This window comes from Elephas maximus, chromosome 1 (assembly GCF_024166365.1).
Source record: "Elephas maximus indicus isolate mEleMax1 chromosome 1, mEleMax1 primary haplotype, whole genome shotgun sequence".
NCBI classification, from domain to species: domain Eukaryota; kingdom Metazoa; phylum Chordata; class Mammalia; order Proboscidea; family Elephantidae; genus Elephas; species Elephas maximus.
In genome coordinates, this window is record NC_064819.1 from 1269529 (window position 1) to 1297011 (window position 27483).

Genomic DNA, 27483 nt, shown 5'->3' on the forward strand with positions numbered 1-27483 from the left:
TTATCTGAAAGCTTGCAGTTGTCAGAATTGAAATCTAAAGGAACAGTAGATTATGTCTTGCCTTATTTGTCTGTAATATACAGTAAAACCCATTGCCGTCAAGTTGATTCCGACTTATAGTGACCATTTTGGACAGAGTAGAACTGTCCTGTAGGGTTTCCAAGGCTGCAATCTTTACGGAAGCAGACTGCTAGATCTTTCTCCCACAGGGGGGCTGGTGGGCTTGAACTGCCGACCTTTCAGTTAGCGGTCAAGCACTTAACTACTGTGCTACCTTATCCTTTCTTTACTCTTTCACAAATACGTGACCTTAGGGAAGTCAGTCAGCCTCATTGAGCACTGCTTCTTCCTCACGAGCAGGAATTGCCCGGCCCCATAGTAGATATTCCATCAATGTGCCAGTGCAAAAATGCCTTATAATTTCAGCTTCTCACCTGTTGCTTTAAACTTCTGCCTTAGCTTAGGTCATTCTTGGGGTTCCTCTTCACCTGGCTAAGATTTTGCTCCCCCCAGAATGCTGCTGATGACCTGGGTCAGGTGCTCCTCCCACCATTAGCATCGTACGTTCTTGACCTTGCACAGAACTTCCTCTGCCTGCCATATCCACCCCCTTCCTTTTCACATGGCAGGCTCCAGTTTATGTTTCCTCCACCAGCTCAAGTGCCGTTTTCTCTTGGAAGCCATCCCTGACTCCTTTTCCGGTGCTCCTGACTCTTACCATGCATATCTCTGCTTGTGTCAGTTACCACACATTATATCGTCGTCAGCTAGTTCCATGGCTGTCTCCCTACTGAAGTATAAAATCCTGAGGATGGGGGTCAAGTCTTGATTTCCCTAAGATGTCTGGAACCTGGTGGCTGCTTATTAAATGTCTGTTGAACTGAATAAATCGGCAAAATGGCATAATCATAATACCTGTCCTCTGTATCTCACAAGTTTGTAGTTAGCACCACCCCCCCCCACCACCGCCAAGGAAAAAACACTGTTAGGACCTTGTAAACTGTGAACCACTGCTCAGAAGATCATCCTCATCCTTGTGTAAACCTCCAGCAGTTTGCTGAATAACGTGTTGTGCTTAGATCACGGATCGAGGGGCGAGCTTCCTCCTCAAGCCTTTTTTGGCTCATGAGCACCTTGGAAGATTTGATGAAGCTTTGAAGAATCGCCCCAGCGGGGGAGAATGCACCTGTACAGAAGATTTGGAAACACTGCGAGAATCCACAGGTTCCTACAGCTCGTCCACATACTTTCTGGTTCGTGAACACTTCGTTAGGAATCCTTGTTATAACTGGCTTTATAGCAAATAAGTTACCAGGCAACTTAATAATAATAATATATGATGATAAATGCTGTCCGGGCCTGAGATCACCTCTGGAAATGAAAGGAGGCTTACTGAAACCTATAGGTTGACCACAGATCTGCAGGGGAGAAGTGACTCACTGGCTTTAAGGGACAGCTATTAGAAAAGTGAATAAAAACGCCACGTGTGAGAAGCAGAGGCCTTGTCATGGACTGAATTATGTCCCCCAAAAATACGTATCAACTTGGTTAGGCCATGATTCCCAGTATTGTGTAGTTGTCCTCCATTTTGTGGGACTGATATAATTTCCCTGTGTGTTGTAAATCCTAATCTTTGTCTGTGGGTAATGCGGGACGATTAGATTACGTTAAAGAGGATTAGGGCGGGATATAACACCCTTACTCAGGTCACATCCCTGATCCAACACGAAGGGAGTTTCCTTGGGGTGTGACCTTTTATCTCACAAGAGGTAAAAGGAAAGGGAATCAAGCAGGGAGTGGGGGACCTCCTACCACCAAGAAAGCAGCTCTGGGAGCAGAGCATCCTTTGGACCTCGGGTTCCTGCATGGGAACCCTAGTCCAGGGGAAGATTGATGACAAGGACCTTCCTCCAGAGCCAACAGAGCTGACTCCCTGAATTTGGGCTTTTAGTCTTCTAGACTGTGACAGAATAAGCTTCCGTTTGTCAAAGCCATCCACTTGTGATATTTCTGTTCTGGCAGCACTAGATAAGTAAGACGGGCACCAACATGTTTCCTTGGAGCTTGAATTGTGGGCAGTGCTAGCAACGAATGTACAGTTTGCCCAACCAAGTACTCGGGCATCTCTTGGACTTGTCAGTAGAAATTACTGCTATAGCAAAAGAAAACAGTAGTAAAATCTTGTTTTTCCTCTTTGACTAGGCGGCACCTGACCTGGATACAGTGGGCCTCCCTCCTGATTCTGTTTTTGTCTATTGTGGCTCTGACTGCCGGAACCAAAGCTTCCCAGCCTGACTTGGCAGGGCATGGGTTTCATCACGATGCCTTCTTCCAGCCGTCCAATTCCTGCCTGCTTTTCAAACACGAGTGTCCCAGAAAAGATAATTGCACAGCGGAGGAGTGGGCTTTCCCTGAAGCTAAGTGGAATGCCACCACCAGGGTCTTCCGTCACTTCCGTCTTGGCTTGGGCCACGTCCTTATTATAGTACAGTGTTTCATCTCCTCGATGGCCAATGTCTATAATGAAAAGATCCTGAAGGAGGGGAAGCAGCTCGCCGAGAGCATCTTCATACAGAACAGCAAACTCTATTTCTTTGGTGTCCTTTTTAACGCGCTCACCCTGGGCCTTCAGAGGAGTAACCGCGATCAGGTTAAGAACTGCGGATTGTTCTTTGGCCACAATGCATTTTCAGTAGCCCTTATTTTTGTTACTGCATTCCAGGGTCTCTCAGTGGCTTTCATCCTTAAGTTTCTGGATAATATGTTCCATGTTTTGATGGCCCAGGTCACCACTGTCATCATCACGACTGTGTCTGTCTTGGTGTTTGACTTCAGGCCCTCCCTAGAGTTTTTCTTGGAAGCCCCGTCAGTCCTTCTCTCTATATTTATTTATAACGCCAGCAAGCCTCAAGGACTGGAACACGTACCTAGACAAGAAAGGGTCCGCGATCTGAGTGGCAGCCTTCGGGAGCGCTCCAGTGGGGTAAGCTGTGAGGATGTTGCTCTCAGATTCCAAGTGTGGCTATTCAGAGATAAAGGCCTGATTTGTCAGAGTGCACTGGAGCTCTTTGACTTTAAAAATCAGCCAAGCAGCATTTGTTGGACTGCTGATGTGTGCCAGGGCTTGTGATAAATGCTGTCAAGTGTGGAGAAAAAGTATAAACCATGGCCCCAAGAAGCTTACAAGTTAGTTGTATCATAGGATACCATAGCCTCACAGAACTGGGAGATGCCTTGCAAGTTATCTTGTCCAGTCTCCCTAATTTTGCAAGTGAAGAAGCCGTCTCAGAGACTGGTTTACAGCTAATCAGTGAAGACCTGGTGGTAGACCTGTGGGGTCCGACTCCTAGTCCACTGGTCTTTCCACTCCACCTTGTTCAGGAGACAAGCCTCATTCGTAAGAAAACTTGACCTTATACGTTGATAAAAATAAAAAAATACGTCCTATTAAATAGAGAACCTGGCTCCTTAATTCTCCCTGTAGTTACTGATAAACCAGTGTGCCAGAAGAGCAGGGCCTCTTAATCCCACTAAGAAGAAGGTTTTCAAAGAGATCTCTGCATTTAGGAGAAAAATATTTTCCAGACAAATGCTGATGCTGTTATTCTGAATATCTGCCCGTTGCATGTTGTTGTCTTTAAAAGGGTCTGTCGGTAGTGTTGTTAGCAGATCCGGTATCTTCTGCAGATACAGTTAAGGAGTTAAATACGTGTTTAAATCAGAGATAAAATAGACTCCTCTGTCGAGCTTTAGGTTTCAGTTTTCGTGAGCACAGCATTGGAAACATTTCATACATGAACATTTCACTCGTTGGGAAAGTGAAGCTGTTGCTTATTAGGGTTCAGGGTGCAGTTCAGCTTGATGCAGTGCCCCGAAGTGGTGAGGACAGGTGCGCAGGGTGAAAGGCTGGAACCGCGGGTACCAAATGCTTTGCTCTCAGAAGCCCCTCATTCTTCTCCAACTGGCCAGTAACACTGTTTGCCCTACTTTTTTAAGTAAAGGAAAACCAGTGTAGGTAGCAAGGTCTATAATTTATTCCTTCACCTTTTAGTTATTTCTCCTCAAGACCAGCAGAGGGTGCTTTGGCTCATCCTGTTGACTTTGAAATCCAAGTACTGAGTGCATTTCACTTTTTCATTATCTCGGTGTTCTTCTGCAATTAGCTTTCCAAAAACTTAAAAAAGTATTTATTTAACTTCATTTGGCCATATTATATTTATACTTTAATTAAATAAAAGACTGATGACACATAAGTCATCATTAGCAGTCATTAGAAATGGTGTCTCCCTAGTGTGGGTTTAACGGCTGATTTCTTGTTTCCTTGCAGGACGGGGAGGAGCTGCAGCGACTTACCAAACTCAAGAGTGATAATGAGTCGGATGAAGATGCTTTCTGATTAGTACCCAGATAATTGGCAGCTCTCACGAGCTTAATTTTCACATTCGAAATACTTTTCACTTTGACACACTGAGAATGTTTCTAAAATATAACCCTTTGCCTGTGTCTAACCAATTGCTAAACAACTCCATCCAAGGCTTGAAGCAGCCAAAAACTGGCAAGTTCTGAGGGACTGACGGAGGACTTAATAGCGTAGCGACTGCAGCAATGCCCCCGTGCTGGAGAAGCCAGGAAGGGGTACTTACAGATGTTTCCCTTGTCTTCAGAGTTCCAGAAAGCTTGCAGTAATCACAGTAGTAACCATACCCTGTAAATACACCAGTAGAAATCAGTTTGCCAGATACTGATATTCACGTAGTGCTAGTCTGCACGCCAAAGCCTTCCCTTTTTTATGATTATAAACATCACCTAGGTTGCCCCTTGAATTTTAAGGCCTGAGAGATACTCATTTTGTAGCGAAGAAACAATAGGACTCTGTCTTAAAATGTGGCTGAGGAGCCCGACTGTCCGGCTACACTGTAGATTTGGGGTGATGTAGTCTGTGCGAAATGTTTTGCTGAAGAAGCAATTTTTAGGAATTCATGGGAAACCGGATTTTTAGTTATCGATGTTTCTCTGCACCGATAAGCGGCAGCTTAAGTGAAAGTTGTTTCCCAATCACCAGTTACCGCTTGTGACTCATCACTTGGACAAGTCATGTCTTTGTTTCTCCTCAGTTTGTAGATCACAAAATCTTGACCGCGTTACTCTTGGGTTATTGCGTTTTGGAGAATTAATACAAAGGAATTTGGTTTTATTTTTGTTATTCAGAGCTGGTGACTGTTTTGTGTGTTTGTGTCATACCCTGTTGCCAGAGTTAAGGCTCTGACTTCAGACTCATCCGGTAAGACTAATGCTTAAGAACCCTTTTAAAGGGATTCCTTTGCAGCCAAGTGTTGACTTAGATTGAAGCGTAAATAGCGTTACTCGAAAAGCCGAGAAAATACAGCATTTTACAGTAATAACTTTTCACACTTAGCACGCACGATGTCTTTTGAGGTGCATTTGCATGCGGCACACTCACTTTATAAGGCACAGAAATCACGTGATAAACCAAAAGCCAAGCGCGTTGCCTTTCCGACCCATGGCGACCCCGTAGGGCAGAGTAGACCTGCCCCATAGAGTTTTCAAGGGCGACCCTGTAGGGCAGAGTAGAACTGCCCCATAGAGTTGCCAAGGGCAACCCCGTAGGGCAGAGTAGACCTGCCCCATAGAGTTTTCAAGGGCGACCCTGTAGGGCAGAGTAGAACTGCCCCGTAGAGTTGCCAAGGGCGACCCTGTAGGGCAGAGTAGAACTGCCACATAGAGTTTCCAAGGAGCGCCTGGTGGATTCAGACTGCTGACTTTTTGGTTAGCAACTGCAGTACTTAACCACTATGCCACCAGGGTTTCCAGTCGGGTGATAGAAAACTAACAAAACTGAGGCCCAGCCTGTGTCATACAGGTGGATGACGATAGACAAGCAGGCCTTGGCTTCTGGGGCCCTATGTCAACAGGTACCACCCTGTAAATGTGAACTTCAAGGTGTCATTCTCATGCAGCCTATATGCATTACTTCTCCTCTTTACCCTGATTTTCATGCAAGTAAATATAAAGATTTTTTTTTTAAGTTGCCGTTGAGTCAGCTCCGATTCATAGTCTATAGGACAGACTAGAACTGCCCCATACGGTTTCTAAGGCTGCAATCTTGATGGAAGCAGGCTGCCACGTCTCTCCTGTGGAGCTGCTGCTGGTGGGTTCGAACTACCAACCTTTTTGGTTAGCTAGCAGCTGAGCACTTAACCACTGCGCCACCAGCATCCGTGAGGTAAAATACTGTGATTTATTTCATATCGTATATGAATAATAACTAAAAAAATTATTGGGGGTAGGGAATGTTTACATCTTAGAGTTTCTTCAAAAACGGAAAAATGAAGTGTCCTGGTAGTTGATCGACAATCAGATTATTGAATAGGAGAGAAATTCCAACTCTGAACAAAGTGCTTATCATCTTGACAGATTTTTTTTTTTTTCTGTTGTATTGACAGGAGTGGAGAAAGCCTCCATCTGTGATACGCAGAGTCATATGGTTGGCAGGAATTGGTGGAAAATTTGTAATTAAAATACTTCTTAACCCTTTATCATGGGTCGCCACTCTGTGATGTCAGGTGCAATGTGGAATTCTGTTTATTTCTAAAAATGGAATGAGACAAGTTTTATAATTTTCTCTTTGGTAGATCTTAACTTCTGAGAATAAGTAATCTGGTCACCTTATCAGAGGCATTCCAACCAGAGTTCCATTAACCAGGAAGATTACATCTGTTATGGCGATTCATTTTAAAGATAAGGAAAATAAGGTGCGGAAGAAGCTCACTTTTGGGAAATAAAGCGTGCAAAAATTTTATCTTACAGAACAGATACAATTGTAAAAATATTATTTACAAAGGTGACACTTATAAAATGCATTAAATAGAAGATTCCAGTAGTGCATGAAGATTGGTTTTTTATTTACAGTTTGTTTTTTTTCCACCCCCCTTGTCTTAGGCTGGGTTCTCTAGAGAAGCAGAACCAGTAAAGCATATACATATATGTAGAGAGAGATTGATATCAAGGAAATGGCTCGCAAGGTTGTAGGGACTGGAATGTCCCAAGTCCACGGGTCAGGATAGAGGCTTCTCCTGATTGATGCAGCCGCAGAGGCTGGCAAACCCAAAATCAGCAAGTCAGAGAGCAAGGCTCTTGCTCACAGCCTGCAAAAATGGACAAATTCCAAGATCCCCAGGCAGAATCACAAGTAAGCTGCTAGCTCAAGTCCTAAGAACCAGAGGTCAGATGAACGGAAGCCAGCAGCGGGATCCAGAGTGAGCAAAAGCCCACAAGCCCGGCCAGGATGTCCAGTTTTATTTGATGGAGGCTACATGCCCAAGGAAACTCCCTTTCAGTCTGACTGGTTACAGCAGATCCCATCATGGAGGTGCTCACATGATACCAAGTCTTATCGTGGAAGTGATCGCAGCATCGGAGGACTGCAAAACTGCATCCTAACTGCCGAACCACGGAAGCTCACGGCCCAGCCAAGTTCACACACAACCTTATCCATCACACTCCTTTTTGGGAAGCGTGTTGTTGCTCAGAATAAGGTTTAGTTGTGCTTTTTTACTACCTGTCTTAGTTACCTAGTGCTGCTATAACAAATAAGTGAATGGCTTTAACAAACAAATTTATTCTCTCACAACGTAGGAGGCTAAAAGTCTGAATTAAGGGCACCAGCTCCAGAGGAAGGACTTCTATCTTTGTCAGCTCTGGGGGAAGGTCCTTGTCATTAATCTTCTGGTCTAGGAGCTTCTCAGCACAGGGCCCCCAGGTTGAAAGGATACACTCCCCTCCCAGTTCTTCATTCTTGGTGGCATGAGGTCCCTATCCTCTCTGCTCGCTTCTGTCTTTTACATCTCAAAAGAGACTGATGTAAAATACAACCTAATCATGTTGATTGAGTCTGCCTCATTAACATAATAGTCAAGTTGGCATATATTTTGGGGGACGCAGTTCAATCCATGACACCACCAATAGAACTGGAACTGAGGTGAATGCACGGGAGTACTTTTAGGGTACCACCATTTTAAAAGATGAGAGGCCTAGAAACAACATCCTATGATCTTAGATGTTCTTGGAGTCAAGGGACTGTATAACCTGGAGAGAAGAGCAATGAAAACCAAAAAACCAAACCCACTGCCATTGAGTCAATTCTGACGGATAGCAACCCTACAGGACAGTAGAACTGCCCCCACAGGGTTTCCAAGGAGCTCCTGGTTGATTTGAACTGCAGACCTTTTGGTTAGCAGCCACAGCACTTAACCACTATGCCACCAGGGTTTCCAGAAGAGCAACGGTCATGTTTAAAAAGCAGACTTGCACGCTGGAGAACCAAATGCAGTGCGAGTTTAGGGCAGTGGCTATTCTTTCGTTTTAAAGAAGACTCTGAACAAAAGGTTTCTTGAGTGGCACAAACGGTTTGCGCTCGACTGCTAAAGATCAGCAGTTTGAACCTACCCAGCTGCACCATGAAAAAGGCCGGCAATCTGCTTCTGTGAAGATCACAACCAAGAAAACCCCGTGGAGCAGTTCTACTCGGTAACACACGTTTGGGGTTCACCATGAGCTGGAATTGATGGCAACCGGTTCCCCCCCAACAACTGATAGTTTTCACCAATGGAAGGTGCCCCTGGAGAGTAGTAGAGAATGAGTAGTAAATTCTCTGAAGATTTAGGGAGAGGTTATTTTTATGCATCACTATCAGGGATGTTTTAGAAGAGATTGCTTCCTTGGCAGAGAAGTTAGACTAAATGGTTTCTAAAGCCCCTTCCCATTACTCTTATTCTCTTCTGTCATAATTCCTGAATGGCCATTGATTAGATACCGGAAGGGCCCGTTGTGCCATGGCCTGGCTCCAGCCGTCACTGGTCCTGGAACTGAACTTCTGCCCAGAAATGTGCCTGACCCTCAGGAGGGGCAGGAAGGCAGCTGTTGGTTAGAGGAGGAGAGATGAGTTAGATACAGGATCTGAATCCTTTAGCCAGCTACATCCTGTTGCCTTAGGCTTTCGAAGGTCCGTGTCAGAGGGGACACTCAGGGGACAGTTACTCTGTTTATAACTAAGGCTTTTTTGCCTCCGAATGTGCCATGTGGAATCCCTGCCAGTGGTGAGCTGGACAAGACAATATACGACTTCAGGGAATCCTTACCTTATGTGCCAGCCCAACGAACTTGACCAAACACAGCCCATGTTCCCCTTGCCTCCTTTCCCGTTTGCTTGTGCCCTCATTTCGCCACAAACTCATCTTTACAGCAGGAAGAAGAGGCAGAGAAACTCAAACTCACTGGAAAGAAAGTGATCCTCCCTCCGTAAAGCCTAGAGCAGTCGTTCTCTTTTAAATGTAAACGAATTCTCAAGCATGTCAGTGTTGACATTTTATTCTGCTTTAATGTTATTTAAATATGTACAAAAAAATACGAATTACAACGTCCTTTGCTTATAGTTTTTATATGAAAACCAAAACAAATTTCTAAAGTACAACTAAAGCTATACAACCAATACATTTTAAAGTCAAACATGAATTTAATGAGAAGGTAATGTTTTGGTGAAATTGAATCACAGCCAACCCCCTAACATAAGCATGTTTATTAACAAACAAGAATGAGAACAAATGCATTTCAACTAGATAAGATGGAAAAAGAACATAAAATAAACCTTTAAAAAAAATTTAAAAACCTTGATAAAATAAAAATTCATTAGAAACAGTTTGCCAACTTTTTTTTTAATGACCCAGAGAAACCATTCGTACAAAATTGAGAATGAGAAAGAAAATAGAACTACAGTAACAGGGGAAATAAAAAGAATTATGAGAGAATGAGTCATAAATTCCTATGCTAATAAATTTGAAATTCTGCATGAAGAATCAGTTTTTTGTTCCTTTGTTTTTAGCAAGATACAAATGACCAAGAGCAAACCAAGAAAAAGAAGAAATACAGAATGTTGTGGAAAAAAAGGGCCCCTCAAGAAAGGGCCAAGCCTAGGCAATTTTATTGGTGAGCTCTTTCAAAACTTCAAGGGAACATATCAATCTGATGCTTTTTAAATCTTTCCAGGGCACGGAGGCCGGTGGGAGCAGGCAGCCGGCCCCATGCCACATCCGTATGGGATTGTTAGAATGAAACGCAACCCCAGCCCCCTCAGCCTGGTCACTTATCCTGGCAGAGATAAGATGATGCTTGAGGCAACTACAGCAGCTGGTGAGCACAGGTTTTCTGCAGGGCGAGGTCATTTTTACTGTTTTATGTTCTTTTTCCATCTTGGTGAAATGCATTTGTTCTGTCTCGTTTGTTAATGAATCTGCTTAAGACCAATAGAAACATTCCTTGGAGTTGGCACACCTTTGGCCAGTCCCCAAAGACGTTGAAATATAGTGGTGTCATTATTACCCGAGATTCTCGTTTAAGTCAACAGCAGTGTGATGGAGGTTTTTGTTCACGCTTTATTTCTAGTTTTCACACATTTTGGTTGGAGAATGAGATCTGTACTCTTTCTGTTTTTGGAATTTATGGATTTTTCCATTATGACAGTTTTCATGTATGTTCCATGGCCATTGAAACAGAAGGTATAGCCTGTTTTCTCAGTTCACCATTTATTATTACAAGATTTCTTTCACTGTCTGGTGTTTCTTACCATTTTCCTTTTGCATTGTTCACTGTTGTATTTTTTGGCATTAATATAAAAATGATAAATGCTAATGTTATAACAATGTTAATAATATATTGATATTTATGTTGATAGTATTGATATCATTAAAGTTTATTAATTATTGTTGCTAGCATATTTTTGATTGAATTACTGGGTATATTTTTTCTTATCCTTTTGTGTACATTAACCTCCCTGAGAAAGTTAGATATTTTGAACCAGTCTGAAAGTTTCTTTTAATATTTGAAATAAATTCCTTTTACATTGCTAGTCTGTTTTGTTACTACACCTGAATCAAACCTGTTGCCATTGAGGCAATTCCGACTCATAGCGACCCTACAGGACAGAGTAGAACTGCCCCATAGGATTTCCAAGGAGTAGCTGGTGGATTTGAACTGCCAACCTTTTGGTTAGCAACTATAGCTCTTAATCACTGCGCCACCAGGGCTTCCATGGTTTCTTAGCAGGACACAAAATAGTGGTGCCTCTTAGAATTTGGTGCTAGAATAGATTTGATGAAATTTAAAAGTTCAATTTTTTTTATTATGCTTTAAGTTAATGTTTCTACAGTTCAAGTTGGTTTCTCATACAAAAATTCATACACATATTTTTATGTGACCCTAGCTGCTCTCCCTATAATGTGACAGCACACTTCTTCTTTCCACCCTGTATTCCCCGTGTCCATTCAACCAGCTCCTGTCCCTTTCTGCCTTCTCATCTCACCCCGGGACGGGAGCTGCCCACAGTCTCATGTGTCTACTTGAGCTAAGAAGCATACTCTTCACAAGTATCATTTTATGTTTTATAGTCCAGTCTAATCTTTGTCTGAAGAGTTGGCTTTTGGATTGGTTTTAGTTTTGGGCTAACAGAGAGTCTGGGGGCTGTGTCTTCTGGGGTTCCTCCAGTCTCAGACCGTTAAGTCTGGTCTTTTTACTAGAAACTGAGTTCTGCACCCCAATTTTCTCCTGCTCCATCAGGGATTCTCTGTTGTGTTCCCTGTCAGGGCAGTCATTGGTGGAGCCAGGCACCATCTAGTTCTTCTGGCCTCAGGCTGATGAAATCTCGGTTTATATTGCCCTTTCTGTTTCTTGGGCTCAAATTTTCCTTGTGTCTTTGTTCTTCGTTCTCCTTTGCTCCAGGTGGGTTGGGACCAATCGATGCATCTTAGATGGCCGCTTGCTAGCTTTCAAGACTTCAGACACCACTCACCGAAGTGGGATGTAGAACATTTTCTTAATAAACTTAGTTATGCCAGTTGACCTAGATGTCCCCTGAAACCATGGTCCCCAGACCCCAGTTCCTGCCACTCTGTTCCTCGAAGTGTTTGGTTGTGTTCAGGAAACTTATTGGCTTTTGGTTTAGTCCAGTTGTGCTGACTTGTCCTGTATTGTGTGTTGTCCTTCCCTTCACCTAAAATAATTCTTATCTACTGAAAAAAAAAAAAAAAATTTTTTTTTTTTTTACTGTCTAGTTACTGAATATCCCTCTCTGTGCCTCCCCACCTTTGTAACCATCAAAGAATGTTTTCTTCTGTATTTAAACCTTTTCTTGAGTTCTTATAATAGTGGTCTCATACAATATTTGTTTTTTTGCAACTGACCGATTTCACCAGCATACTGCCTTCCAGGTTCATCCCTGTTATGAGATGTTTCATGGATTCATCCTTGTTCTTTATTGTTGTGTAGTATTCCATTGTGTGAATATACCATAGTTTGTTTATGCATTCATCCCTTGATGGACACATAGGTTGTTTCCATCTTTTTGCTATTGTGAACAGTGCTGTGATAAAGATGGGCGTGCATGTATCTATTCGTGTGACGGCTCTTATTTCTCTAGGATATATTCCAAGGAGTGGGATTGCTGGATCGTATGGTAGTTCTATTTCTAGCTTTTTAAGGAAGCGCCAATTCAATTTCTGAAGTAGTTGTATCATTTTATATTCCCACCAGCAGTGTATAAGCGTTCCAGTTTCTCCATAGCCTCTCCAACATTTATTATTTTGTGTTTTTGAATTAACAGCTAGCCTTGTTGGGGTGAGATGGTATCTCATTGTAGTTCGATTTGGATTTCTCCAATGGCTAACGATCGTGAGCATTTCCTCGTGTATCTGTTAGCCACCTGAATGTCTTCTTTAGTGAAGTGCCTGTTCATACCCTTTGCCCATTTTAAAACTGGGTTATTCGTCTTTTTGTTGTTGAGGTTTTGCAGTATCTTGTAGAGTTTAGAGATTAGACACTGATCGGATTTGTCTTAGCCAAAATTTTTTCCCAGTCTATAGGTCGTCTTTTTACTCTTTTGGTGAAGTCTTTCGATAAGCTTAAGTGTTTGATTTTTAGGAGCTCCTTTTTTTTTTTTTTTTTAGTTATCTAGTCCCCCATGTGTCTGTCAGTTTGTCGTGCTGTGGTGGTTTGCATGTTGCTGTGATGCTGGAAGCTATGCCAACGATATTCATATACCAGCAGGGTCACTCATGGAGGACAGGTTTCAGCTGAGCTTCCAGACTAAGACAGACTAGGAAGAAGGACCCAGCAGTCTACTTCTGAAAAGTATTACCAGTGAAAACCTTATGAATAGCAGTGGAACATTGTCTGGTATAGTGCAGAAAGATGAGCCCCCAGGTTGGAAGGCACTCAAAAGATGACTGGGGAAGAGCTGCCTCCTCAAAGTAGGGTCGACCTTAATGACATGGATGGAGTAAAGCTTTCTGGACCTTCATTTTCTGATGTGGCATGACTCAGAAGAAACAGCTGCAAACATCCATGAATAACTGGAAACTGGAATGTGTGAAGTATGAATCTAGGAAAATTGGAAATGATCAAAAATGAAATAGAATGCATAAACATGGATATCCTAGGCATTAGTGAGCTGAAATGGACTGATATTGGCCATTTTGAATTGGACAATCATATAGTCTACTATGCTGGGAATGACAACTTGAAGAGGAATGATGTTGCATTCATCGTCAGAAAGAACATTTAAAGATCTATCCTGAAGTACAATGCTGTCAGTGATAGGATAATATCCATATGCCTCCAAGGAAGACCAGTTAATACGACTATTATTCAAATTTACACACCAACTACTAGGGCCAAAGATGAAGAAATAGAAGATTTTTACCAGCTGTTCTGGCTGCAGTCTGAAATTGATCGAACATGCGATCAAGATGCACTGATAATTACTGGTGATTGGAATGCGGAAGTTGGAAACAAAGAAGAAGGATCAGTAGTTGAAAAATATGGCCTTGGTGATAGGAACAATGCCAGAGATCAAATGATAGAATTTTGCAAGACCAATGACTTCTTCGTTGCTAATACCTTCTTTCACCAACATAGACAGCGACTATACACATGGACCTCACCAGATGGAGCACATAAAAATCAAATTGACTACATCTGTGGAAAGAGATGATGGAAAAGCTCAATATCGTCAGTCAGAACAAGGCCAGGGGCCGACTGTGGAACAGACCATCAATTGCTCATATGCACGTTCAAACTGAAACTGAAGAAAATCAGAGCAAGTCCATGAGAGCCAAAATATGACCTTGAGTATATCCCACCTGAATTTAGAGACCATCTGAAGAATGGATTTGACTCATTAAACACTAGTGACTGAAGACCAGACAAGTTGTGGAATGACATCAAGAGGTCATTGAAAAGACAGGAAAGAAAGAAAGACCAAGATGGATGGCAGATGAGACTCTGAAACTTGCTCTCAAACGTTGAGCAGCTAAAACAAAAGGATGAACTGATGAAGTAAAAGAACTGAACAGAAGATTTCAAAGGGCTTCTCGAGAAGACAAAGTAAAGTATTATAATGACTTGTGCAAAGAGCTGGAGATGGAAAACCAAAAGGGAAGAACATGCTGGGCGTTTCTCAAGCTGAAAGAACTGAAGAAAAAAATCAAGCCTCGGGTTGCAATACTGAAGGATTCTATGGGGAAAATATTAAACGACGCAGGAAGCATCAAAAGGAGATGGAAAGAATACACAGAGTCATTATACCAAAAAGAATTAGTCGATATTCAACCATTTCAAGAGGTGGCATATGATCAGGAACTGATGGCACTGAAGGAAGAAGCCTAAGCTGCTCTGAAGGCATTGGTGAAAAACAAGGCTCCAGGAGTTGATGGATTATCAATTGAGATGTTTCAAGAAACAGATGCAGCGCTGGAGGTGCTCACTCATCTATGCCAAGAAAAATGGAAGACAGCTTCCTGGCCAACTGACTGGAAGAGATCCATGTTTATGCCTATTCCCAAGAAACGTGATACAACTGAATGCAGAAATTATAGAACAATATCATTAATATCACACGCAAGCAAAATTTTGCTGAAGATCTTTCAAAAACGGCTGCAACAGTGTATCGATTGAATCGTGGTGTTGGTAAAGAATATTGAATATACCATGGAGTGCCAAAAGAACGAACAAATCTCTCTTAGAAGTACAACCAGAATGCTCCTTAGAAGCAAGGATGGTGAGACTGCGTCTTACATACTTTGGACATGTTGTCAGGAGGGATCAATCCCCGGAGGACATCATGCTTTGCAGAGTACAGGGTCAGCGGAAAAGGGGAAGACCCCCAAAGAGGTGGATTGACACAGTGGCTGCAACAATGAGCTCAAGCACAACAACGATTGTAAACAGTGTTTCCTTCTGTTGTGCATAGGGTTACTATGAGTCGGAACCAACTCGACAGCAGCTAACAACAACAGTTATCTCGTTTCTCTTCTGGTGTTTGTGCGTTGTTAGTAATGTTTTGTATTTTGCTTATGCCATGTATTAGGGCTCCTAGTGGTGTCCCTATTTTTTCTTCCATGATCTTTATCATTTTAGATTTTATATTTACATCTTTGATCCATTTTGAGTTAGTTTTTGTGTATGGTGTGAGGTATGGGTCTTGTTTCATTTTTTTTTTTTTTTTTGCAGATGTATATCCAGTTATGCCAGCACCATTTGTTGAAGAGACTGTCTTTTCCCAAATTAATGGACTTTGGACCTTTGTCAAATATCAGCTGCTCATGGGTGGATGAATTTACATCTACATTCTCAATTCTGTTCCATTGGTCTATGTATCTATGTTGTCCCAGTACCAGGCTGTTTTGACTACTGTGGCAGTATAATATGTTCTAAAATCAGGTAGTGTGAGGCCTCTCACTTTATTCTTCTTCTTTAGTAATGCTTTCCTTGTCCAGGGCTTCTTCCCTTTCCATGTGAAGTTGTTGATTTGTTTCTCCATCTCATTAAAAAATGCCACTGGAATTTTGATCGGGATTGCATTGTATCTGTAGATCGCTTTGGGTAGAATAGACATTTTCACAATGTTGAGTCTTCCTATCCATGAGCAAGGTATGTTTTTCTGCTCTTTTGGTTTCTTGCAGTAGCGTCTTGTAGTTTTCTTTTTACAGGTCTTTTACATCTGTGTTAGATTTATTCCTAAGTATTGTATCTTCCTGGGGGCTATTGTAAATGGTATTGATTTGGTGATTTCCGCTTTGATGTTCTCTTTGTTGGTGTAGAGGAATCCAACTGATTTTTGTATATTTATCTTGTATCCTGATGCTTGGCTGAACTCTTATATTAGTTCCAGTAGTTTTCTTGGGGTTTCTTTGGGGTTTTCTGTGTATAAGATCGTATCATCTGCAAATAGAGATACTTTTACTTCTTCCTTACAAATTTGATGCTCTTTATTTTTTTTTTCTAGCCTGATTGCTCTGGCTAGGACCTTCAGCACAATGTTGAATAAGAGTGGTAGAGCGTCATTGGCTGGTTCCCATTCTCGGGGAATGTTTTCAGACTCTCTCCATTTCGGATGATGCTGCCTATTGGCTTTGTATAAATGCCCTTTATTATGTTGAGGAATTTCCCTTCTATTCCTGTTTTGCTGAGAGTTTTTATCGGGAGTGGGTGTTGGACTTTGTCCAATGTCTTTTCTGCATCAATTGATAAGACCATGTGGTTCCTGTCTTTTATTTTGTTTACGTGATGGATTACATTGATTGTTTTTCTAATGTTGAACCATCTCTGCATAGCTGGTACGAATACCACTTGGTCACAGTGAATTAATTTTTTGATATGCTGTTGAATTCTATTGGCTACAATTTTGTTGAGGACTTTTGTGTCTGTGTTCATGAGGGATATAGGTCTGGAATTTTCTTTTCTTGTGATGTCTTTACCTGGTCTTGGTATCAGTGTTACCCTGGCTTCATAGAATGAGTTTGGGAGTATTCCATCCTTTTCTATGCTCTGAAATACCTTTAGTAGTGGTGTTAATTCTTCTCTGAAAGTTTGGTAGAATTCTCCAGTGAAGCCATCAGGGCCAGGGCTTTTTCTTTTGTTGGGAGTTTTGTTTTTAATTTTTATTCTGCTTGAAGTGAAAGTTTACAAATCAAGTCAGTCTCTCACACAAAAATTTATATACACCTTGCTACATGCTCCTAATTGCTCTCTCCCTCATGAGACAGTCCGCTCCCTCCCTCCACTCTCTCTTTTCATGTCCATTTAGCCAGCTTCTAACCCCCTCTACCCTGTCATCTCCCCTCCAGGGAGGAGACGCCAACATACTCTCAAGTGTCCACCTGATCCCAGAAGCTCACTCCTCAGCAGCATCCCTCTCCAACCCATTGTCCAGTCCAATCCATGTCTGAAGAGTTGGCTTTGGGAATGGTTCCTGTCCTGGGCCAACGGAAGGTCTGGGAACCATGACCACCGGGGTCCTTCTAGTTTCAGTCAGACCATTAAGTCTGGTCTTTTTATGAGAATGTGGGGTCTGCATCCCACTGCTCTTCTGCTCCCTCAGGGGTTCTCTGTTGTGTTCCCTGTCAGGGCAGTCATCGGTTGTAGTTGGGCACCATCTAGCTCTTCTGGTGTCAGGCTGATGTAGTCTCTGGTCTATGTGGCCCTTTCTGTCTCTTGGGTTTATAATTACCTTGTGTCCTTGGTATTCTTCTTTCTCCTTTGATCCAGGTGGGTTGAGACCAATCGATGCATCTTAGATGGCCACTTGTCAGCATTTAAGAACCCATATGCCTCTCTCCAAAGTGGGATGCAGAATGTTTTCTTAATAGATTTTATTATGCCAATCGACTTAGATGTCCCCTGAAACCATGGTCCCCAAACCCCTGCCCCTGCTACACAGGCCTTCAAAGCACTCAGTTTATTCTTTTGTTTTGGTTTAGTCCAGTTGTGCTGACCTCGCCTATATTGTGTGTTGTCTTTCCCATCACCTAAAGTAGTTCTTATATACTATAATTAGTGAATACCCCCTCCCAAAATTCCTCCCTCCCCCCTCTTGTAACCATCAAAGAATATTTTCTTCTCTGTTTAAACTATTTCTTGAGTTCTTAAAATAGTGGTCTTATATAATATTTGTCCTTTTGCAACTGACTAATTTCACTCAGCATAATGCCTTCCAGATTCCTCCATGTTATGAAATGTTTCCCAGATTCATCACTGTTCTTTATTGATGCGTAGTAATCCATTGTGTGAATATACCATAATTTATTTAACCATTCATCTGTTGATGGGAACCTTGGTTGCTTTCACTTTTTCCTATTGTAAACAGTGCTGCAATGAACATGGGTGTGCATATATCTGCTCGTGTAAAGCCTCTTATTTCTCTAGGATATATTCCAAGGAGTGGAATCCTGGATCCTATGGTAGTTCTATTTCTAGCTTTTTAAGGAAGTGCCAAATCGATTTCCAAAGTGGTTATACCATTTTACATTCCCACCAGCAGTGTATAAGTGTTCCAATCTCTCTAACAGCCTCTCCAACGTTTATTGTTTTGTGTTTTTTGGATTAATGCCAGCCTTGCTGGAGTGAGATGAAATCTCATTGTAGTTTTGATTTGCATTTCTCTAATGCCTAATCACCGTGAGCATTTTCTCATGTATCTGTTAGCTACCTCAATGTCTTCTTTAGTGAAGTGTCTGTTCATATTTTATGCCCATTTTTTAATTGGGTTATTTGTCTTTTTGTAGTTGAGTTTTTGCAATATCATGTAGATTTTAGAGATCTGGTGCTGATCAGAAATGTCATAGCTAAAAACTTTTTCCCAGTCTGTAGGTTATCTTTTTACTCTGTTCGTGAAGTCTTTGGATGAGCATAGGTGTTTGATTTTTAGGAGCTTTTCCAGTTATCTAGTTTTTCTTCTACATCCTTAGTAATGTTTTGTATACTGTTTATGCCATGTATTAGGGCTCCTGGAAACCCTGGTGGCATAGTGGTTAAGTGCTACGGCTGCCAACCAAAGGTTCAGCAGTTCAAATCCACCAAGCGCTCCTTGGAAACTCTATGGGGCAGTTCTACGCTGTCCTATAGGGTCGCTATGAGTCGGAATCGACTCGACAGCACTGGGTTTATTAGGGCTCCTAAAGGTGTCCCTATTTTTTCTTCCACGATCTTTATTGTTTTATATTTAGGTCTTTGACCCATTTTGAGCTCGTTTTTGTGCATGGATTGAGGTGTGGGTCCTGTTTCATTTTTTTGCAGATGGATATCCAGTTATACCAGCACCATTTGTAACAAAGGCTGTCTTTTCCCCATTTAACTGTTTTGGGCCCTTTGTCAAATATCATCTGCTCATATGTGGATGCATTTATGTCTGGATTCTCAATTCTGTTCCATTGGTCCATGTATCAGTTGTTGTACCAGTACTAGGCTGTTTTGACTACTGCAGCATAGTAGCTTCTAAAATCAGGTAGAGTAAGTCCTCCCACTTTGTTCCTCTTTTTTAGTAATGCTTTACTTATCTGGGGCCTCCTTCCCTTCCATGTGACGTTGGTGATTTGTTTCTCCATCTCGTTAAAGAATTGGAATTTGGATTGGAATTGCTTTAAGTGTATAGATCACTTTTGGTAGAATAGACATTTTTATAATGTCAAGTCTTCCTATCCATGAGCAAGGTATGTTTTTTCCACTTATGTAGGTCTCTTTTGGTTTCTTGCAGAAGTGTATTGTAGTTTCCTTTGTATGTCTTTTACATCTCTGGTAAGATTTATTCCTAAGTATTTTATCTCCTTGGGGTCTACTGTAAATGGTATTGATTTGGTGATTTCCTCTTCGATGTTCTTTTTGTTGGTGTGGGGGAATCCAACTTATTTTTGTATGTTTATCTTGTATCCCAATACTCTGCTGAACTCTTCTATTAGTTTCAGTAGTTTTCTTTAGGATTCCTTAGGGTTTTCTGTGTATAAGATCATGCCATCTGCAAATAGAGATACTTTTACTTCTTCCTTGCCAATGTGAATGCCCTTTATTTCTTTTTCTAGCCTAATTGCTCTGGCTAGGACCTCCAGCACAATGTTGAATAAGAGTGGTGATAAAGGGCATCCTTGTCTGGTTTCCAATCTCAAGGGGAATGCTTTCAGACTCTCTCCATTTAGTATGATGTTGACTCTTGACTATGTATAAAAAAAAAAAAAATGTATAAATGCCCTTTATTATGCTGAGGAATTTTCCTTCTATTCCTATTTTGCTGAGAGTTTTTATCATGAGTGGGTGTTGAACTTTGTTAAATACCTTTTCTGCATCAATTGATAAAATCATGTGATTCCCGTCTCTTGTTTTATTTACGTGGTGGATTACATTAATTGTTTTTCTAATGTTGAACCATCCCTGCATACCTGCTATGAATCCCACTTGGTCATGGTGAATTATTTTTTTGATATGTTGTTGAATTCTATTGGCTAGAAATTTTTTGAGGATTTTTGCATCTAAGTTCATGAGGGATATAAATCTGTAATTTTCTTTTTCTGTGGTGTCTTTACCTGGTTTTGGTATCAGGAATACGGTGGCTTCATAGAATGAGTTTGGTAGTATTCTGTCCTTTCCTATGCTCTGAAATACTTTTAGTGGTAGTGAAATTAACTCTTCTCTGAAAGTTTGGTAGAACTCTGCAGTGAAGCCATCCGGACCAGGGGTTTTTTTTTTTTTGTTGGAAGTTTTTTGATTACCTTTTCAATCTCTTCTTTTGTTATGGGTCTATTTAGTTGTTCTACCTCTGTGTTAGTTTAGGTAGGTAGTGTTTTTCTAGGAATTCATCCATTTCTTCTAGGTTTTCAAATTTGTTAGAGTATGATTTTTCATAGTCATCTGATATGATTCTTTTAATTTCAGTTGGATTTGTTGTTATATCACCCACCTCATTTCTTATTCGAGATATTTGCTTCCTCTCCTGTTTTTCTTTTGTCAGTTTGGCTAATGGTTTATCAATTTTGTTGACTTTTTCAAAGAACCAGCTTTTGGTCTTGTTAATTCTTTCAATTGTTTTTCTGTTTTCTATTGCATTTAGTTCTGCTCTAATTTTTATTATTTGTTTTCTTCTGGTGCCTGTGGTTTTCTTTTGTTGCTCTCTTTCTATTTGTTCAAGTTGTAGGGATAATTCTTTGATTTTGGCCCTTTCTTGTTTTTGTATGTTTGCATTTATTGATATAAATTGACCTCTGAGCACTGCTTTCACTGTGTCCCAAAGGTTCTGATAGGAAGTCTTTTCTTTCTCATTGCATTCTATGAATTTCTTTATTCCATCCTTAATATCTTCTATAATCCAGTCTTTTTTGAGCAGGGTATTGTTCAGTTTCCAAGTGTTTGATTTCTTTTCCCTGCTTTTTCTGTTATTTATTTCCACTTTTCTGGCCTTAGGGTAAGAGAAGATGCTTTGTAATATTTCAATGTTTTGGATTCTGCTAAGGCTTGCTTTATGACCTAATACATGGTCTATTCTAGAGAATCTTGCTTGCGCACTAGAAAAGAAAGTATACTTGGTTGCTGCTGGGTGGAGTGTCCTGTATATGTCTGTGAGGTCAAATTGGTTGATTGTGGCATTTAGATCTTCCGTGTCTTTATTGAGCTTCTTTCTGGATGTCCTGTCCTTCACCAAAAGTGGTGTATTGAAGTCTCCTACTATTATTGTGGAGGTGTCTATCTCACTTTTCAATGCTGATAGAGTTTGTTTTATGTATTTTGCAGCCCTGTCATTGGTGCATAAATATTTAATATGGTTATATCTTCTTGGTATATTGTCCCTTTAATCATTATATAGTGTTCTTCCTTATCCTTTTTGATGGATTTAACTTTCAAGTCTGTTTTGTCAGAAACTAATATTGCCACTCCTGCTCTTTTTTGATTGTTGTTTGCTTGATATATTTTTTTCCATCCTTTGAGTCTTAGTTTGTGTCTCTAAGTCTAAGGTGTGTCTCTTGTAGACAGCATATAGACGGATCGTGTTTTTAATCCATTCTGCCACGCTCTATTAGTGCATTTAGCCCATTTCCATTCAGCATAATTATAGACATGAATTTTGATGTCTTTTTTTGTGTGTTGTTGACAATTTCTTTTTCCCACTTAATTTTATGTGCTGAGTAGATTATCTTTATGTATTCTCCTTTCCTCATATTCATTGTTGTTGATTTTGTTTCTGCTCAGTCTCTATTTATTTATTGTATTTTATTTTGATGTGTTAGGATAGTTTGTCTCCTTGTGGTTACCTTATTGTTTAGCACTATTTTTCTAAATTTAAACCTAAGTTTTTTTCTTTGTATCGCTGTATCTTCCTCTCCATATGGAAGATCTATAATTACATTTTTTAGTCCCTCTTCATTGTTTTAATGTTGTCTTCTTTTATATAATAACATCGCTGTTAGGCTGTTTTCAGATTTTTTTGTTTTTAATCTTTTTTTTTTTTTTCCCTTTCTGGGTTGACTTCTGATTGCTCTGCCCAGTGTTCTAGTCTTGGATTGATACCTGATATTATTGATTGTCTAACCAAAGAACTCTCTTTAGTATTTCTCGTAGCTTGGTTTGGTTTTTACGAATTCTCTAAACTTCTGTTTATCTGGAAATGTTCTAATTTCACCTTCATATTTAAGAGACAGTTTTGCTGGATATATGATTCTTGGCTGGCAGTTTTTTTCCTTCAATTTTTTAAATAAGTCATCCCATTGCCTTCTTGCCTGCATGGTTTCTGCCGAGTATTCTGAGCTCGTTCTTATTGGCTCTCCTTTGTAGGTGACTTTTCGTTTATCCCTAAAAAATCTTTATCTTTGGTTTTGGCAAGTTTGATTATAATATGTCTTGGTGACTTTCTTTTAACATCTACCTCATGTGGAGCTCGTTGAGCATCTTGGATAGATATCTTCTCATCTCTCACAATATCAGGGAAGTTTTCTGCCAACAAATCTTCAACAATTCTCTCTGTATTTTCTGTTATCCCTCCCTGTTCTGGTACTCCAATCACTCGTAGGTTATTTCTCTTGATAGAGTCCCACATGATTCTTAAGGTTTCTTCATTTTTTTTAATTCTTTTATCTTATTTTTCTTTAAATATATTAGTGCCAAGTGCTTTATCTTCAAGTTCAGAAATTCTAGCTTCTACTTGCTCAATTCTGCTTCTCTGACTTTCTATTGAGTTGTCTGCTTCTGTAATTTTATTGTTGATCTTCTGAATTTCTGATTGCTGTCTGTCTATGGATTTTTCCAGCTTATGAAATTTTTCATTATGTTCCTGAAAAATCTTTTTAATTTTTTCTATTGCTTTATCTGTGTGTTCCTTGGCTTGTTCCGCATATTGCCTCATTTCCCTCCTGATGTCTTGAAGGGTTCTGTATATTAAACTTTTGTATTCTGCCTCTGGTAATTCCATGAATGCACTTTCATCTAGAAGATCCCTGGATTCTTTGTTTTGAGAGCTTGTTGAGGTGATCATGGTCTGTTTCTTTATGTGACTTGATATTGACTGTTGTCTCTGAGTCATTTATAAGTTATTGCATTAGTTTATGTTTGCTTACTGTGTCATAAGCTTCTTGCTTTGTTTTGGTTTGTTATGCCCAAATGGGTTGCCTGAGTGAGCTAGCTTGGTAATTTTTGCCTTTGGAGCTCTGACGTCCTGTTCCCAGATGGCTAGCACTGTTATCAGGTATATCAGTCTAGGAGTCCATTCACTTTTCTTGTATGAATTCAGCTCAGGTGTCCAGATAGCTGATCATCAAGTGTGTTGTATGTGCTCTGTCCTACAGTCTTAGAGGGGCAGGGGTGATTGGTGTATGTATCAGTATCTGATTGCAGCAGGGGTCACACTCTGAAGAAGGCATGGGGCTGAAAACCGACCCCCAAGTGTCTCTGAGGAAAGCATGTCCCTGTTCCCTAGACCGTGCAGGTGGATGGGTTCTGCAGATGTACCATGGGCACCCAGTGTTTTGGGTTGTAAGGACTGGGAGGTATCAGTTATCCTTGAACCCCTGTTGCAGGTGGCTGGGTGACCCGAGTGGAGCTACCAGTCCTTGGGCCCCTGATGTGGGTACGTGAGGACTCTGTTTAATAGCCAAAGCAATGTCACGTCTCCACCACACAGCTGAAATGGTTGGAGTCTGCCAACAAGGGCCTATTTTCCTGAAATAGGCCCACACAGGCCCATGCAGAAGGGAAAGGTGCTCAAAGTCCATGGACCGTTTAAGCCTGGACAGGATCCGCTTCTGTCCTGAGCTCCCCTTGTTAGTGGAGCTGGCAAATTATCTTTTCCCCCACTTGCAAATTTTTTCCTTCTCCAAGGCCGGGAGGATGGCTGTAGGTACTCAACAGGGCCTATCTCAAGCCCAGGGAATTCAGCTGCTGAAGGTGTCTTGGGGGCGGAGGGCACGGTAAAATATACACAGGTACTTAGTTTTTGCCAAGAGAGCTGTTCTTCTCTGGTTCCAGAGGTGTGAGTAGGCTGCGTGGCTGGCTGCTTCTCCCTGAGGAAACTGCAGCCAAATGTTAGTGCCAGTCCACCGCCGCCACCGCTCCGGGAATTATGCCTGAGGGCTCCCCGCCATTCAAGTCTGGTAACTCCTCTCCACTTCTGAACCGTCTCTTCCTCCCCCTGCCCCTCTGTTCGTTTTCTAAGCTTGCCTTTGATGCTCAGGGCTCCTAGCTTGTCATAAATATATTCGTTTCACTTGTTTTTTGGGGTCTTTGTTGTAAAGAGGGCTTGCCAGAAGCATCTGTCTATTTTGCCATCTAGGCTCCACCTCCTTGTTGGGAGTTTTTTAATTACTTTCTCTCAATCCCTTCTTCTGTTATGGTTTTATTTAGTTTTTCTACCTCTGTTTGTGTTAGTTTAGGTAGGTAGTGAGTTTCTAGGAATTTGTCCATTTCCAGGTTTTCAAATGTGTTACAGTACAATTTTTCATAGCATTCTGTTATGATTCTTTTAATTTCTGTTGGGTCTGTTGTGATACCGCCCGTCTCACATCTTATTTGGATTATTTGCTTCTTCTCCTGTTTTTCTTTTGTCAGTTTGGCCAATGATTGATCGATTTTGTTGATCTTTTCAAAGAACCAGCTTTTCGTCTTGTTAACTCTTTCAATTGTTTTTCTGTTCTCTATTTCTTTTAATTCCGCTCTAATTTTTATTATTTGCTTTCTTCTCGTGCCTGAGGGCTGCTTTTGCTACTCTGTTTCTATTTGTTCAAGTAGTAGGGTTAGTGTTTTGATTTGGGCCCTTTCTAGTTTTTGGATGTGTGCATTTATTGCTATAAATTGACCTCTGAGCACTGCTTTTGCTGTGTTCCAAAGGTTCTGATAAGATGTGTTTTCATTCTCATTTGGTTCTGTGAATTTATTCATTAGGTCCTTAATTTCTTCTATAACGCAACAGTTTTAGAGCAAAGTGTTGCTCAGTTTCCATGTGTTTGTTTTTTTTTTCCTTGCTTTTTCTGTTATTGATTTTTACTTTTATGGCTTTATGGTCAGAAAAGGTGCTTTGTAACATTTTGATGCTTTGGATTCTGTTAAGGCTAGTTTTATGGCCTAATATGTGGTCTATTTGGAGAATGTTCCATGTGTGTTGGAAAAGAAAGTATACTTACTTGGCTGCTGTTGGATGGAGTGTTGTGTAAATGTCTATGAGATTAATTTGGTTGATTGTGGCATTTAGATCTTCCATGTCTTTATTGAGCTTCTTTCTGGCTGTTCTGTCCTTCACTGAAAGTGGTGTGTTGAAGCCTCCTATTATTGTGGGCCTGTCTCTCTTGTCCAGGCTGTTAGAGTTTGTTTTATGTATTTCAAATCCGGGTTGTTGGGTACATAAATATTTGTTATGGTTATATCTTCCTGGTGTGCTGACCTTTTAATCGTTATATAGTGTCCTTCCTTATCCTTTGCAGTGGATTTTACTTCAAAGTCTATTTTGTTAGAAATTAATATTGCTATTCCTGCTGTTTTTTTATTATTGTTTGCTTGATTTTTTTTTTTCATCCTTAGAGTTTTAGTTTGTTTGTGTCTTTAAGTCTAAGGTGTCAATTTTTTTTTAATGCTTCATTATGTGTTCCTTCTTTCAAGAATTAATATATTTTTCTTTACCTTTTCCTTTGTAGTCACCATTATTATGACTAATTAAATTTAATGTATTTATGATGTAACTTCCTCATTCATTACTTTTAATGGTAATTAATCCCTCAGCTAGAAGCTACGTTAAAATAGATTTTCTTTCCTGAAAGTTTTTGACTGATATGCTTCCTGAGATTTTGAGTTTCTGTTATTACTTTCTGTAGGCACACATAGCCACTTATGTGGAAAATAATTCTCAAGTCACACCTTTTTCCCATCAGAAATCTATCCTTTTTGTGTCACTCATGTTGCTAAGAAGTTAAAGGTTTCCCTGACAGGTGTGTGTGTGTGTGTGTGTGTGTGTGTGTGTGTGTGTGTTTTCTAGGTAAGCAGTTTTCATAAGCCTGGGTACTTGAATGCCTGTAGTATAGGCCCTTTCTTTAATGTCTTAGTCACCTAGTGCTGCTGTAACAGAAATACCACAAGTGGATGGCTTTAACAAAGATAAATTTATTTCCTCAAAGTAAAGTAAGCTAGAAGTCCAAATTGAGGGCATCAGCTCCAGGGAAAGGCTTTTTCTCTCTGTTGCCTCTGGAGAAAAGTCCTTCTCATCAATCTTCCCCTGGACTAGGAGCTTCTCCACGAAGGAACCCCAGGTCTAAAGGATGCACTCTGCCCCCAGTGCTGCTTTCTTAGTGATATGAGGTCCTTCACTCTCTGGTTGCTTCCCTTTCCTTTTCTCTCTTATAAGATAAAAGGTGGTACAGGCCACACTCCAGGGAAACTCCCTTTACATTAAATCAGGAATGTGTTCTGAGAAAGCCTGTTATATCCCACCCTAATCCTCTTTAACATAATCTAATCTTGCCTCATTAGCCACAGGCAGAGATTAGGATTTACAACACATTAGAAAATTAGATCAATCACAAAATGAAGGACAACTACACACTACTGGGAATCATGGTCTACCCAAGTTGATGCATATTTTTGGGGGACACAAATCCATGACATTTAAGGTTGCTGTGTACTCACTTTAAACAGAGTTTAAAGTTTGAATTGGGTCTAATATTTCCCCCCAAATAGTGTAGATAGATTCCCCCTTACCTAATCCTCCTTTGAGCCCCTGAGTGGGGCAAATGGTTAAGTGCTCAACTATTAGCCAAAGATTGGTTGTTTTGTTGCCCAACCCTAGAAGGCGGGTCCTCTCCAGTGTGCTTAGACCTGCCAATGACCTGGACACGAGCCTTTGAGAAAACTTTATTGCAATGCGAAGAACAAGGAGCCAGGAGTAAGTTCCTCAGATCTGACTCCTGGAGCTATGGGGAAGCAGGTCTTGTATATGATTTGGGCAAAAGATGGTGGCCATGCAGGCATAGTGGGGAGGGAAAATTCTAGAAGGCAGGAATTATGGCAGCCAGGAAACGTGGTTCTTGTCAGACCTCTCACTTCAGAATGGGGTCCAGGTGATGATTTTCCTTCTGATTCATTCCACCTGTTGCTGTGTCCTCTGCTGAGGTCAACTAATGGTCA

General features: G+C 40.8%; 1 protein-coding gene across 8 annotated transcripts in view; it reads left to right on the forward strand.

The window, feature by feature from the left end:
* The window catches only part of SLC35A5 (solute carrier family 35 member A5), a 30193-nt gene extending 19521 nt beyond the window's left edge, over nucleotides 1-10672 (forward strand). For all 8 annotated transcript variants that reach the window (XM_049876090.1, XM_049876100.1, XM_049876129.1 and 5 more), the window contains exons 6-7: nucleotides 2203-2983; nucleotides 4328-10672. In XM_049876090.1, the coding sequence (XP_049732047.1) occupies nucleotides 2203-2983; nucleotides 4328-4396 (850 nt within the window). In that variant the 3' untranslated portion in view covers nucleotides 4397-10672. The remainder of the gene's footprint in view (nucleotides 1-2202; nucleotides 2984-4327) is intronic.
* Nucleotides 10673-27483: the final 16811 nt, after the last annotated feature.